Source organism: Erinaceus europaeus, chromosome 17 (assembly GCF_950295315.1).
Source record: "Erinaceus europaeus chromosome 17, mEriEur2.1, whole genome shotgun sequence".
In the NCBI taxonomy this organism is placed as follows: Eukaryota; Metazoa; Chordata; class Mammalia; order Eulipotyphla; family Erinaceidae; genus Erinaceus; species Erinaceus europaeus.
In genome coordinates, this window is record NC_080178.1 from 9,859,902 (window position 1) to 9,875,802 (window position 15,901).

The 15,901-nt window shown below is 43.6% G+C and overlaps 1 protein-coding gene across 1 annotated transcript; it reads left to right on the top strand.

The window, feature by feature from the left end:
- Nucleotides 1-1,958: 1,958 nt before the first annotated feature.
- LOC103110475 (membrane-spanning 4-domains subfamily A member 12) lies at nucleotides 1,959-15,750 on the top strand. The gene is made up of 7 exons (XM_016186606.2): nucleotides 1,959-2,158; nucleotides 5,332-5,605; nucleotides 6,693-6,830; nucleotides 7,628-7,684; nucleotides 8,666-8,782; nucleotides 14,946-15,062; nucleotides 15,252-15,750. Exons 2-7 carry the CDS (start codon nucleotides 5,339-5,341, stop codon nucleotides 15,351-15,353), a joined length of 798 nt encoding a protein of 265 aa, XP_016042092.2. The 5' UTR covers nucleotides 1,959-2,158; nucleotides 5,332-5,338; the 3' UTR covers nucleotides 15,354-15,750.
- The last annotated feature ends 151 nt before the right edge of the window (nucleotides 15,751-15,901 follow it).

Here is a 15,901-nt window from a genome sequence, read left to right on the forward strand (position 1 = left end):
TGTACCCCTCCTACCTTATGCTTTTGTTCACTAATCCTTTCTTAAATAAAAAATTTAAAAAGGAAAAAAAAAAAGAAATTAATAGCTAAGATTTTAGAAGCTAAATTGTGCCCCCCCCCCACCCTGCCAGGCTAGCTTTGCGGGCGGGAGACAGACGACCAGGAACTCATGGCTGAGCTGGGAACGCAGTTCAATCTTTATTGATGAGTGGGGATGCAGTTCAACTATCTAATCTCTTCTAAATCTCTTTTCATTTGAAAGCCCTGTCTTTTATGTCTCCTGAGGCGGAAGTGTCAGGAAGAGGAAGTACGTAGGATAGGGGGTGGGGAGAAGGAAAATAGCTCTTGAACCAGTGGGGATTAAACCAATGAAGACAATGATTATGTAAATAGACTACAACATCAAGCAATGCAACAGAAGGGGTCTTAGAAGCAGAATTTAGAAGCATACCAACACACCCCAATGTCTGTAGGCATGGTAAACTGAGTCTTTACTGAACAACTTTGAAAGAAATTCTTGCAGAAACTGGGTATGGTGTAGTGAGTCAACGCAGCGGACTCTGGGGGGAAGGAGAGAGAGAGACAGAGGAGAAATCATTGGGCTTCTTGTGCATGATGGTAGAAAAGCCCTAAGTTGGGGTAATAGTGTTTTGTAGACACCTGTCATGGGGAGATGAGAAAAATTGTACTCCTGTGTCAACAACAATGCTGTAAACCACTAACCCCAATAACATGGTTTGGAGGAAAAAGCACAACTTGTATTAGAGAGGGGATACATTTCCAGAAAATTCAAGTAAATGTCAATAGAACATATTCAAGGAAATCACAGCAGAAAATGTTTCCAAATCTTGGCTGTAGCTAAGAGGTTGACATTCAGAAAGTAGAGAAAACACCAACTAATTCCTTAACCCAGAATGACCTTTTCCAAGACGTAGCACTGGAAAGCTGTCAAGTCAAAGACCAAGAAAAAAAAACACTTCAAGCTGCTAGGGAAAAAAGAATAACGTGATGTATACAATGCAGCACAGAATCTCATCACATTTTACACCAGAAACACTGGAGACCAGTGTGAGAGTTGAGTGACTTATTCAAGGTGCTAGAAGATAGCGAATATCTGCCAGCCATAAATATCTTGCCCTGCAACATAAGTTCAGTCCAGAGGGAGGCCTCCAGCCTGCTGCTTTCTTTTCCCAGGCATTCCTGCAAGTGACTCTGCAAAGTGGAGTCAAGTCACTTTGCCAGACTGCAGAGTTCACTGAAAAGGCTCTTACCCGGGAGTGGGCTGACCCTGTTCTGACGGGGTCTTTATGGTTTTGTCTCCTACTTTGCCTGGCTTTCCTTACAACAGCAAAAGCACACAGCTTTGCAGTCTAGTTCCCCCACTAGAGAGTGTAATTCCCCCAGCCCTGAAGTGCTTGCTTGCCACTTTTTCACAAGTCCAAGAGAACTCATGGCTTGCCAGGAAGGTGCCAGTTGGGGTAAAGCAGTGCATCTGTGTTCGAGGCTTCCTTCCATCTCTCTTCCTCTGTCCACACGCGGGTCACTCTCCCACAGACAATGAAAATGCTGTTTGCCAGAAACCCCAGCAGTGACATTTCTATGTAGTATTCAGCTGTATCTGGGCAGTGCAGTCCCACTGGTGATTACTCCACCATGACTCTTCCTTGGATTGCGTAGGTCTAGTTGAAAAGGCATAAGAAAGGTGATAAGATAAAATATAATGCCTTAATAATAGTTTCACAAAGAGCAAAGGGGTAAAAGGAAATGAACAGTGAATATGTGGGAGTGTCAGAAAAAGGCTTCCCGGCACCGAGAAGGAGGTGTGACAGTCCAACATAGTCCAAAACTGGCCATGAACTTATGCATCATGATCCACTGCTGGGAAGGAGAGAGTCGGAACTGAAAGGACTTTGGACTCAATAAAAATAAAAGAGAAGCTGATTTAAAGAGAGGAACTAGAGTATCTGTAATACTGCCACCTCTCCAGATTCAAAGGAGGTCTGGAAACTTTACATCAGGCTCAACTTGACGCTGTTAACTGGCTACGGAAGAAGGGCAAACGCTAGAAGAAGAATCTGTAATACCCAGGTGGCTCTCTGGGATCGGACAGAGTTTGCAGAGGAGAAACAGAAAAAGCACAGAGGTGCTGAAGGAACACGGTAAGTCCTCTCTCACCTTCCAAGTCATCGGGCATCAGGGATGGAAGGGTGAGCAGAGTGGGTTCTCGGCAGCTTCCCATTCTCCAGGCTGGCTGGAGAAACCTGCTCTTGACTTGATATGCAGCAAGCAACTGGGTGAGGGAAAAGAAACCCTGAGAGGTATGAAAGACGAGCGAAACAGGGAAGGAATGAGACGAAGGAGAGAAATGAAAGAGGAGGCAGCCGCTATGAATCAGGTGAAAGATATTTCTTTTTTTTTTTTTAAACCTCCGGTGCCCGCAGTACAAATCCACTGCTCCTGGCGACCTTTTTTTTTTTTTTTTTTTTTTTTTTATTGGATAGGACAGAGAGCAATTGAGAGGGGAGGGAGAGGTAGAGAGGGAGAGAGACAGACATACCTGCAGACCTGCTTTTGTGAAGCGAGCCTTCCCCCGCGTAGGTGGGGAGCTGGGGGCTCAAACCCGGATCTTTTCACAGGTCCTTGCGTTTTGTACTATGTGCGCTTAATCCAGTGCATCACCACCTGTCCCCCAACCCCTCCCCTGTAAAAGATATCTCAAAAAATAAATAAATGGGAAGCTAATGCTACGGAGGGTGCGATGACGGGCTTGAATATACACCATCCCATGAAAACAGAGCTGCGTTTCAGAAACCCTTGAAGGTAATGCGGATACCATACAACTACACAGCCAGGTGCAAAGAGAAAATTATAGAGCTAGATTATTAGGTGACTTTAACTAAGACTTTTCATGGCAAACACAAACAAAACAACAGATGGAAAAGACCACTGGTTTTCTAGTTCAGAAACTTTTTTATTTACTGTTTCAAAAATATTTTATTTATTTTTAATGAGAGATACAGAGAAGAATGAGGGAGAAGGAGGAAGAGGCGTGAGAGCTGCTGAGCTCTGGCTTACGGTGATGCTGGAGATTGAACCTGGGACTGCAGAGCCTCAGGCATTAAAGTCTTTTGCAGAAAGTTTTTTTTATCTAGCATCATGCTATCTGTCCAGTCCATGAAAACTATAGTTATCACAGTCAGGAAGTTCAAGGTCCTTTCCTCATTTGGGTGAGGGCTATATCATACTTGAATTTACTTTTCAGTGGTTCAGAAAGAAAACACACACACACACACACACACACATTGAGAGAGAAGACCAAATGATATAAATGTTAATAATTGGGGAATCTTGATATTTTCTGTGCTATTTTTGGGTTTTTTTCTTTTATTAGTAGCTTAATATTGATTTACAAAATTGTAAGATAACATGGGTCTGCACCATTCCCACCACCAGGGTTTTATGGCCCTATTCCCTACACTGGAAGCTACAGAAATTCTCCCAAGGTTGCAGATAGAGCAGATATAGGTTGGCTTGCCCTTTTTTCTGTAGTCCTGCCTTCTCTTTCTTTCTAAGTCACACCTACACCTATTACTACTTCTGAATGCCCTTTTCTCCTCTTCTACCTTGGGTCCCTATAGAATTAAGAGGTCAGAGAATCTACAGCCATTTTCCCTTAACTTTTCTCCCCCTCTGGAAGTAGGAACCAAAATTCTTTTTGAGGTTCAGAAGGTTCCGGCTTCTGTAATTGCCTCTCCACTGGACATGGGTACTGGCAGATCAATCCATACCCCCAACCTGTTTCTATCTTTCTCTAGTGGAGTAGGGCTCTAGAAAGGTGAGGTTCCAGGACACTTTGGTGAGGTCATCTGCCTACCGAGTTCAGGATGGAATCACAGTAGCATCTGAAACTTGGTGCCTGAAAGGTGGTAAGATATAAAGTAAGACAAAATAATTAACTAACAGGAACCAAAAAGCAGGAATAGAGAAGACGAGAATAGGGACCTTAGGTTGGAAAGAAGTGAGAAAGTCTATTGTAGGTATGTTCCTAAGGGCTCATGACTTTCATTTTCAGCAACATTCTTTGTAGGAGGCTTCTACTTCGCCTGTGGGCATGCGGAGTGATTCTACAGAAATGGGTTGAGTAGTATGTTTCATTATAAGCTGCTAACATAGTCATCTCAAAGATAGTTGTCACCTTCCCATTCTACTGCTAAAAAAATGAGGTAATTGAGCTGGGAGATACACAGCAGTAACACACAGGACCTGAAACCATGAGGTCCCAGGTTCAGTCCTGGGCGGACCATAAGCCACAGCTAAGCAGTCAGTAGTCTGACCTCTTTCTCTCTCACTATAATCTTTCTTTAATAAAGACAAATTAGGGGGAGGCAGGTGGGTGGAACACCCAATTAAGTGCACATGTCACCAAGTACAAGGACCTGGGTTTGAGCCCCCTGGTCACCACTTGCAGGGGAGAAGCTTCTCAAGTGGTGGAGGAGTGCTGCAGGACTCTCTCTCTCTCTCTCTCTCTCTCTCTCTCTCTCCCTTTCTCTCTCCTCCCTGCTCAATTTCTCTCTGTCTTATCCAAAATAAATAAATCTATTTTTAAAAGCAAAATTGTTGGTATCAGATGGTGACACACCCAGAAGAGTGCACACATTACTATGCTCAAGGACATGGGTTCAAGCAACCACATGCTCGGGGGAAGCTTCAGGTGGGGGGGGGGGGAGCAATGCTGTAGGTGACTCCTTCTTCTCCCTCTACCTCTCCTTCCCTCTCAATTTCTCTGTCTCTAGCCTAAATTAAAAAAAATTAAAAGCAAAATTATCCTGAGAGATGGGAAGTAGAAAAAATGTACAATTTTACTTGAAATTATCTAATTATAAGACAATTCATGGGGCCAGGTGGTAGCTCACCCGGTTGAGTGCACACATTACAATGCACAAGAACCCCAGGTTCAAGCTCCCTGCTCCCTATCTATAGGGGGAAAGCTTTGTGAGTGAAGAAGTGTTGCAGATGTCTCTCTACCTCTCTCCCTCTCTGTCACCCCCTTCCCTCTCAATTTCTGCCTGTTTCTATCCAATAAATAAAGATAATGTTTTAAATAAATTTAAAAAGACAATTCATATTTAATCTGATTTAAATTATAATCTGATTTAAATACAATTCAAATTATATTAAATTTGAATCTAATTCAGAGAGCAAAGTGGTGAGCTTTTGCTTATCTGTTCACTTGCTTCCCCTCTATCCGGGTAGATAACTGGCATTTGGTAAGATCTGCATTGGTTTCCCTTCTGAGAAAATGTACCATTTTATTATCTCTCATAATTCTTAGGACACACATGATGTCATCCAGGCCAGGAACCAGTCCTAGTGTGTATGGAAACATGCCTAAACCTTCCCAGACAAGCAATTCTACAGCTTGGAGATCTCAACCACCCCCAAGTTCCATAAACATGGGATACCAAGCCCAGAGTGGTCTGTCTCCTCCCACCCTTTCTCCAGGAATCTTTATTAACAGTCAGCTGGGTCAAGGAAATATACAAGTATTAAACCCAACTACAGCAACGCCAGCCACAACGTTTTATGACTATGCAAAGCCACTAGGGGTGAGTCTCCTTGCTACTGTAATTTAAAGTCTGCATTTGCACAGCTTCATTGTAAGTACAGGTGGACCTTATTTATCACACACATCCTGTTGTTAACCGTTCTCAACATGACTCTAGAAATGATCTCCCCTTTAGGTTAGAAGGTAGAGAAACCTGCATAGAGGGGGCCAGGTGGTAGTGCAGTGGGTTAAGCACACATGGTGCAAAGTGCAAGGACCAGCATAAGAATGCCGGTTAGAGCCCCCGGATCCCCACCTGGGGGAGGTGGAGGTTGCTTCACAGGTGTCTATCTTTCTCTCCCCCTCTCTGTCTTCCCCTCCTCTCTCCATTTCTCGCTGTCCTTTCCAACAGCAACAAGGGTGACAAAATGTAAAAAAAAAAAAAAAATGGCCTCCAGGAGCAGTAGAAAGAAACTTGCATGGAAACTTGATCCAGAGTTCACTTACTTTAGCATCGAGCAAGATTCCAATAAACGGCAAAGAATTCTCCCCATCAGGATAACTCGGTAATATGGGCCTCCTGTCACTAGATTAATCAGTTACAGTCCTGGTGCTTGTATTGGAGCAAATTTACATTCAATTCATCTTGGCAGAGTTCTCCATAAGTAGAAGCAGCAGTGACGGTAATGTTTCTGTTACTCTAGCAAGTTCCCCACCCCACCCCCAGATTGAACTTTACAGTTTTATTGGTATTTTTAAGCCAAGTAAAATGTGGGGTATATTCATGTAAATTTAACCAAGAAAGCACATGTGTACCTTAGGGATCCCGAGTTATTTGTTTTCTAACCCACAGAGAAGGCAAATAAATGAATGAACCTTTTTGTAATTGTTCGTCACACTTGTGACTAGAGAACAGTGACTGCCTTTGGATTTGGGCATGTTAACTTACAGAATGTATGCCAAAATTAAAAATAAAAAATTTCCCCTTGGTTGCTAGAATGTGATAATATAGCTAATAAGATACCCAAGTGTCATACTTATGTGTATGTACCAGGATGGGTAGACTACCTAGTAACAAAAAGAAAAGCCGATGTGATCTCAATGGGGAGCTTTTTATCAATTTAACCCGCCTGTGTTCTTTGTTCCAGGCGATCCAGATCATTATCGGGCTGATGCACATTGCTTTTGGAATTGTTCTGGGTTTAATCTGCGTCAGCTATGCATCTGTTTACGGCTTTGCATCTGTCGCCTTCCTTGGCGGGTATCCGTTCTGGGGAGGCCTCTCTGTGAGTAGCTTCTAAGTCCTTCTCTCTTTATAAAGTAGAGCTGTGCACGGTTCACACGCGGATGATGCCTGCATCTGGTTCCATGGAGAACTCAGACAAGGGAGGGCTCTGACTAGAGACACACAAGGGAGAAGCTCGTTCCCCACTTCAACTTGCAGCTTAGACCCACATCCTAAAAACTCACTCTGATCATGCCATCAGCAGGCCAGTTTTTATTCCCCACTGGATTTTAGACAGAAATACATTGTTGGGGGAGGCGGGCTAGTAAAAGGATCGAGACTGGATAACTGAACATGAGAGAGATGGAGCAGTGAGCTCAAAAGTCACCTGAGCAAGGAGAGCTTGCAAGAGAATAAATCCTTCATCTATAACAAACTGAGAAAGAAAGAAATTTGAGAATGAGGGCAACTACATGAATCTAGAATCCAAACTTTCTTCAGAAGAGTTTTCAGGGGGATGGGGGGGGGGCAAAATAGTTGTATGCACACCTTACCCTATGCAAGGACCCAGGTTCAAACATCTGCTCCCCACCTTCAGGAGGTAAGCGTCATGGGCAGTGAAGCAGGTCTGCAGATATCTCTGTCTCTCTCCCTCTCTCTCTCTTTCCCTCCTTTCTCAATTTCTCTCTGTCCTATCAAATAAAATAGAAAGGGGAAAAAATGGCCACCAGAAGCAGTGGATTTGTAGTGCCAATGCCCAGCCCCAGTGACAATAAATCAAATTAAAAAGCAAAAGAGTTCTCAGAAACAATCAAAGGGCCCATCATCTCACAAATACCTGTGTGTCTGTTTCTACAGTTCATTATCGCTGGTGCTCTCTCTATAGCTGCAACCAAGGACTTTTCCCCTTGTCTGGTATGTTGGAATTCTACTGTTTAATCCTCTAGTGAATGAATATTGGTGGAAAAGGGCCTAAATTAGGGGGAGGGATCCAGAGTGTTTTGCAGACACTTGCCATGGGGAGATAAGAAATTGCACCCATGTGTCAACAACTAACAGTAATTATCCATTAACACCCTAATTAAGCAAAATAAAAACAAAAAGATTAATTAAGAGTCGGTTGGGTGGTTCATCTCGTTGAGCACCTGACTTTCTGTACATGATGTTCTGGGTTGGTTAAAGTCCGGGCACTACATGGGGGGGGGCAGATTTTATGGAATAGTACTGTCCTATGTCCAGGAAGGAAGGAAGGAAGGAAGGAAGGAAGGCAGGCAGGCAGGCTGGTGAGGTCACTCAGGGATGTCATGTATACAGAAGGCCCTAAGTTCATTCTCTAAAAACACATTTTTAAAAATGGGTCATTTATTTGGGGAGGAAAAATCAAGAAGATAGATTCAGACAATTTAAAGAAAGCACTTTTGCTCCAAACACCTGGGACTGGCCCCATGAAGCATGTGCCCCTCACCTGGTTCAAGCAAGGAACCACTCAGAAGTGGGGTGTCACTCAGAGCCCCACACCCTGATCCTGAATCCGTAAGGTAAAAGACTCAATAAATAAAGGATTGCTGTTGGGCATTACCCTACAGCAAAATGCTCATCAAAAGATTCATTTGTCAGTTTTCTTTCAGAGGGTGAATGATTGATATCACTCTTGTGGCTTGTAGACAAATACTATATGAAGAGGTTCTCCTTGTATTAACATTTCTACAGAGATTTTAGAAATAGCTCACGATTAAGCTGTCCACAGAAATATGTTCATACTAATTTCCCAGCACAAAGAAATCTTTTCAATCTCAAAAAAAAAAAAATTAAGGTTTCAAAGATTAAGAATCATTCAAGTGCTGCTTCTTTTATTCGTCCTACACTTGCTTTATGTCTTCTGTGCAACTCTGTTAGCTAAAAGGCAGCCTGGCGATGACTATTTTGAGCGCCATCTTCTCCTTCATTGGAGTGATTCTGTTCCTGGTGGACGAGAGCATCAATGGAGTTGTCAACCAAGACTACTGGGCGGTGGTAAGTCCCCTGCAGCTGGCTAGAGTCTCCCTCCCTCTCCACTCTCACAGAGTCTGCTTTTAGCTCTTACTGCTCCTGAGTAACCCCCACCCCTTTCTAGATTCTAGCCATGCACATAGCTGTAGACTCTCTAGGACACACAAATGACGTGGAAGGGGAGGCAGAAGGTGGTTCATTCAGTAGAGTCACACTTTACCGTGCAGGAAAACTAGATTTGAGCCCCCCAGATTCCAAAGGGGAAGCAATACTGAGTGGTGTTGTGACATCTCTCCTCTCTGTGGCTCTCCCTTCCCTCTTCTCTCCCCCCAAACTCTCTCTCATGTTATAAACAAATACATAAAGTAGAGGGACTGGGTAGTAATGCCAGCAGCAGCTTAGAGACTCTGAGGTCTCAGGTTCAATCCCTGGCATGACCATAAACCAGAGCTGAGCCATGCTCTGTTCCTACTCCCTCTCTGTTCTTCTCTTGACTGTTAAATAAATCATTTTGTGAAGAAAACATAGCAATAACAAAGGGGGAGTGTTCTCTCCACAGATGGACTACTCGTCCCCTGGAAAGGATCTCTCGCTCACTGCTGACTAACACCACTCACTGTACACAATGCCCAAAGAGGCATCCCAGATACATGCTTTCCAAAGATTGGAGATTCTGTGACAGTCAAGTTAGACAGCAGTTTTCTGGGGGCCAGGTGGTGGTGCACCTGGTTAAGCACACACATTACAATGAGCAAGGACCCAGGTTCAAGCCCCTGGTTCCCACCTGCAGGGGGAAAGCTTCACAAATGGTTAAATAGGGCTGTAGGTGTCTCTCTAGTCTCTTTCCTTCTCTATCTCCCCTCCCCCTCTCAACTTCTGTCTCTCTAATAAATTAAATAAAATAAATTTTCAAAAAGAGAGAGAGACTAAGTAGTTTTCTATCAGAATCAGGATGGGATGAGATGACAGGGACAAGGACAACCAGTTTTTATTAGAGAAAACCAATGAATGAAGTCATTGTGGAATGAATCACATGCCTCTGGGTGCCCCCCACCCAGAGCCCTCCCCCCGTGATCATGACAGAGGCCAAACAGGGACTCTGACTGAGGGCTCAGAAGGAGAGAAATACAAGTATATGGGGCACCTTCTGGCAAATAATAGTAACAACAACAACAAAGAGTAGGGTGAGGAGACAGCACAATGGCTATGCAAAAGACTTTCATGCCTGCAGCTCTGAGGTCCCAAATTTAATCCAGTCAACACCATAAACCAGAGTTGAGCAGGGTTCTCTCTCTCTCTCTTTCTCTCTCATTAAAAAGAAATAAAAGGGAGTCAGGAGGTAGCGCAGCGGGTTAAGCGCACGTGGAGCAAAGCACAAGGACCGGCTTAAGGATCCCGGTTCGAGCCCCCGGCTCCCCACCTGCAGGGGAGTCACTTCACAGGCGGTGAAGCAGGTCTGCAGGTGTCTGTCTTTCTCTCCTCCTCTCTGTCTTCCCTTCCTCTCTCCATTTCTCTCTGTCCTATCCAACAATGACGACATCAACAACAACAGTAATAACTACAACTACAATGAAAAACAACAAGGGCAATAAAAAAGGGAAAATAAAACAAAATATATTTTAAAGAAAAAGAAAGAAAAAAGAGTGGCAGGAAGCAAACACAAACTTGGCTCTAGAAGTATAAACCAATCCAAAAATAAGAATAATAATCTGATAAGAAACTGGCATCATCCAAATAAATCAATTTAGCAAGTGACTCTGTTGTCCCCGAATGACAGTAGGAAGCACAGGTCCGGATCCTACTCCCCAGAAAAAAAGGTGAGGAAAGAAGTTAGTCAAAGAGACTGGGAAGCTTAGAAGACTCTGGCGGAGAGCAGACAGCTCAGAAGAAAGATGAAGCAGATGCCCTAAAGTGAAAGCCCTTTACACATGGCAGAAAGGCCACCAGACCGGGCAGTGACGTACCTGGTAGCATGCACACATTACCTTGTGCAAGGACACTGGTTCAAGTGCCCAGTCTCTACCTATGTGTGTGTGGGGGTGGGGGGAGGAAGCAGCACTGTAGGGAGGGTGTGTGTGTGTGTGTGTGTCCCTATAATCTTGCCTCTCAATTTCTCTCTGTCTCTATCAGCAAAAAAAAAGAAAACAAATAGCCACTCAAAGCAGCTGGCTCGTTGTGCAGGAACCAAGCCCCAGCAATAACCATGGTGGCAATAAAAGTAAATAAAGAAGGAAATAAAAAGCCATCAGCATGGGCACCGCCCTGTCTCTTTGCTAATGTGGAGGCCGAGAGGAACCGGAGAGCAGAACACCTCTCTCTGCCTTCCGCGCAGACGTTTGGACAGGCCACTTCTCAGAAGAAAGAGTAGGCAAAAGCCACGCCTACGGCCAGCAATCCTGCTCACCGCCCGTGGCAGCGTTCAGACACACAAACGTAGTAATCAGTTTAAGCCACGGCAGTGAGGTTCAGTGAGCTACTGGACAGGCTCAAGTCCGGCCCCCACAGCACTGAAGGAAGCCTGGGTGCTGAGCTCTCTTTCATTCTCTGCCCATCTGTCCTTATGTATCTTAGTTTTTTTTTAAACTAGGAATCTGAGAAGGCATTACCTATATTGAGGAAAATGCAACATTAAGATGCAAAATGATTCATATTTACCTATATATGCACACACACGGTTAAAAGGAATTATCAAAATGCAGATAAGCTATGAAAAAGAAAAAAAAAACAGTTTGATCTCTATCACAACAACACCCAGTGAGAGAAGATAAAGAAAGCAAAGTCTTGGGGCCAGTAAGTAGCACACCTGGTTGAACACACACATTACTGCACAAAGACCGGGTTCAAGCCCCTGGTCCCCACCTGTAGGCGAGAAAGCTTCAAGAGTGGTTAAGCAGGGCTGCAGGTCTCTCTCTCTCTCTCTCTCTCTCTCTCCCTCTCTATCTCTCCCCTCCCCTCTCAATATCTCTGTCTCTATCAAATAATAAAATAAAATAAAGTCTTAAAAAAAAAAAAAAACAGAGCACTGCTCAGCTCTGATTTGTGGAGGGTGGGGGAGATTGAACCAGAGATTAGATTGACTCTAATCGCTTTGCATAACCACTATGCTATCTACCCCCACTCCCCTGACCCCCACCCCCACACCCCTCCAAGGAAGCAAAGTCTTTAAAACTTTGGGGAAATAAATTCTGACTCAAGAATAGCAGTTCCCATTGTAATTCTTATAAATCAGAAAGGCAGAGTGATAAAATAAAATTGTAAAATAAAATTTACCAGCGGGGCCAGGTGGTGGAGCATCTGGTTGAGCACATATGTTACAGTGCGCAAGGACTCAGGTTTGAGCCCCTGGTCCCCACCTGCAGGGGGAAAGCTTCGCAAGTGGTGAAGCAGGGCTGCAGGTGTCTCTCTTTCTCTCTCCCTTTTTGTCTCCCCCTACCCTCTCAATTTCTGATTGTTTCTATCCAATAAATAAAGATGATAAAAAATAAATAAAAATCTTTTAAAATAAAGAAATAAACAAAATTCACCAACACAGCTGCTTTAAAAAGAAAAGAAAGTATTCAGTCCCACCCAAGCTAAATCCCATCAAGAAGCTAAGAAAGACCACAGCTTCTGGTGAGCACTCAACCTTTAACGCTGCCTGAACAACAAGACTGAACAACAGAGAGACGAGGTCAACAGAGCTGAATGGAAACGTTCTCCACTTCTACTCAGAAGGAGCGGGAAATAGCAAAAATCACCCAACCACTGGGAGGTGACGAGAAGAGGCTTAAGATGAGAAAGTAAGAATGTGAATCACCTGATTTTTTTCATTAAAAAAAAAAAAAAGATCATTTTTACATCATGGTCTCAAGTGGAAATGCAGGCTGAAAAGCCTCTGACTTCTTCATTTCAAAAACTTCATTTTAGTGACCTTGTTAGACTTCTTTTTATTCATTTTTAAGACAAAAAAAAATCCTTTCATTTCAAAGCAGTTAAGTAGAAAAATATTCCCTATGCAGAGACTGATGTTTCCTTGGCTCTCATACCTTCTCTGGCCGTCTGCTTTTACCCGTCATGCTCTTTGTCCTCTGCCAGCACATGCAGAGTGAGAAGAATGGGAACCAGGCATTGGTGCTTGATACTCCGAGACAATGGCATTTGGTAAAAGGCGAAAGATTTATGCAATCTGAAGAGAAACCAGAGTATGACAATGGCATTTGGGAGGCCAGTTCATCTCTCTGTTGCTTTTTTTTTTTTTGCGGGGGGGGGGGGGAGCAGGTGACATTTTTTACAAACCAGAAGAAATTCAATGTAAAACACAAGATATACCCTTTCAAACGTTGCCAAGTAAAAAGGCTGTCACAACGACAGCCTTTGAGACTTTACCAAAAAAAAAAAAAAAAAAAATCTAAAATTTCTGGCCTAAAAGTAACTGAATGGGTAGAGTTCACTGAGGCACTGGGAACACAGATTCCATCCCTAGCAATTCATAAACCAGAGCAGAGCTCCCCCTCACCCCACTTTTGTCTTTCTTCTGCCTCATAAAATAAATAAGTGTCCATCCCCTGTGGAGAGTAGTCTGGGAAACTCTCAGAAGGCTACAACCCAGCATTTTCTCTCCTGGGGATATATCCTAAGGAATCAAACACCCCTGTCCAAAGACATCTGCACATATATTGCAGCACAATTTGTAATAGCCAAAGCCTGGAAGCAACCTAGGTGTCCAACAACAGACGAGCGGCTGAGAAAGCTGTGGTCTACTTCCACAATGGAATACTACTCTGCTACTAAAAATGATGAATTCACCTTCTTCAACTCACTTTGGATGGAGCTTGAAGGAATCGTGTTGTGAGATAAGAATATGGGATGATCCCATTCATAGAAGTTAAGAAATAAAAACAGGGGGGGCACTAGTGCAGTGGGTTAAGTGCACATGGTATGAAGTGCAGGGACCGGCATAAGGATCTGGTTCGAGCACCCTGCTCCCACCTACAGAGGGGTCAATTCACAATTTCACAAGCGGTGAAGCAGGTCTTTAGGTGTCTATCTTTCTCTCCCCCCTGTCTCCCCCTCCTCTCTCGATTTCTCTCTGTCCTATCCAACAACAATAAAGAACAAGGGCAACAAAATGAAAAAAAAATGGCAGTGGATTCATAGTGCAGGCACTGAGCCCCAGCAATAACTTTGGAGGCCAAAAAGAAAGACAAGCAGAAAAGACAAACACAAAGTAGAACTTGGACTGGCGCTGGTGTATTGCATCAAAGTAAAGAACTCTAGGGGGAGGGGGCAGTGGGGTTCAGGTCCTGGTGCATGACTGTGGAGAAGGACCTAGCCTGGGGGTGAAAGTATTTTGCAGAAAACTGAGGAATTTTATCCATGTGTCAACAACTATTTTTACTGTAAACTATGAATCCCCACTAAAAAGATAAGAACAAACAGAAGAAAAAGAAAGTATCTGAAAAATAACTATTTCTGTAATACTTTTAATAATATGTCATAAGTTTATCTCCATACAAAAGTCATTAAAAACAGCAATATGTGGGAATCGGGCTGTAGCGCAGCGGGTTAAGTGCATGTGGCGCAAAGCGCAAGGACCAGTGTAAGGATCCCGGTTCGAGCCCCTGGCTTCCCACCTGCAGGGAAGTCACTTCACAAGCAGTGAAGCAGGTCTACAGGTATCTATCTTTCTCTCCCTCCCTCTGTCTTCCCTTCCTCTCTCCATTTCTCTCTGTCCTATCCAACAACGACGACATCATCAACAACAACAATAATTACAACAGTAAAACAAGGGCAACAAAAGGGAATAAATAAAAATATTTTTTTAAAAAAGAGCAATATGTAAATAGCAGACAACAATAACAAAAAAATTAATTCCCACATCTTGAAATAAGCAGGTGATAACGGACAAGCCATCACGGTGTGCATTCAGTGTGATGAGTGGGTAACTTTAAAAAAATTTTTTTAATGTTTATTTATTATTAGATAGAGACAGAGAAATTGAGAGGGGAGGGGAGACAGAGAAAGAAAGGGAGAGACACCTGCAGCCTTACTCCACCACTTGTGAACCTTTTCCCCTGCAGATGAGTAGCAGAGGCTTGAACCTGGGTCCTTGCGCACTGTAATATGTGCACTTAATCAGGTGCGCCGCCTCCTGGCCCTGGGAGTAACTCTTTGAAGCCTGTGTAAGTGTGCTTATTCCTGATTTTAGCTTTCAGGAAAAGGAATCTCAGCGGTGCTGATCATCTTCTGCCTCCTGGAGTTCTGCATAGCTTGCACCACAGCCCGTTTCTCCAGTCAAGCAGTCGCCAACAGCAGTGCCCAGAGGGTGAGTTGGGTCTCCTCTCCATAAGATAATCTGCATATGAGCTAGAGAGATTGAGGCCTGGGTGTCTGCAGAGCCCCACTGTGGGCTTGGCTGAGTCTTCTTTCTACTTGACTTGGTGGGAGGGATACATGAGAGTGGGCTGAATAGGACTATGCTAATATTACTGCTTGTCTTTTCCACTCTTTCTAGCCTGTCGTATTTGTTTCACCTGCAGTCAACACCTTGCCAACAGGGCCTTCCTACCCTCCTTCCACACATAATGATTACCCAGCTCCTGCCATGCGGTACTAGAAGAGAAGAGGTTATCAGACGATCTCATGGAGACAGAATGAGTCTGCAGAAGCTGGGCTCTCCCGCCCTTCCCTGATGACTGCTAATCTTTACAGGACATGCCTGAGATTTGGCTTTTGTTTGTCCACTGATGATAACTGTTATTTATCTCTCTGCCGCTGTGGCTTCCTTTATGCCACTATCACACAGAGAAAAGTGAAGGGCCAGGGGACTGAGAATCATTCTGCAGCTCTCTTCGCAAGTAGATGATTTGAAGACACTTCAAGAGTGGTGAAGTAGTGCTGAAGGTGTCTCTTAAAGATTTTTCTTCTCTAACATCTCTTTTCTCTCTTAATTTCTCCTCTTTATTCAATAAATAAGAAAAAAATTCAGGCAATTCCCCATCAATGTCACTTTTTATCAATAAAACATTATTATAAGCATAAGCCTTCTTTGATATTCTTTCTCATTCATTTTGGTTTGATATTAATTGTAAAACAGTAGATCAGCCAAAAACTCTGCACACAGACCAGCAGTAGTTATTTTCAGCAGCCTGAGAGGAGGCACAG

Coding starts and splice junctions, on each gene's coding strand:
- LOC103110475 (XM_016186606.2), top strand. CDS start 5,339: ATGATGTCATCCAGGCCAGGAACCAGTCCTAGTGTGTATGGAAACATG. Junction 8,783..14,945: donor ACCAAGACTACTGGGCGGTG/GTAAGTCCCCTG, acceptor TCCTGATTTTAG/CTTTCAGGAAAAGGAATCTC. Junction 15,063..15,251: donor CCAACAGCAGTGCCCAGAGG/GTGAGTTGGGTC, acceptor CACTCTTTCTAG/CCTGTCGTATTTGTTTCACC.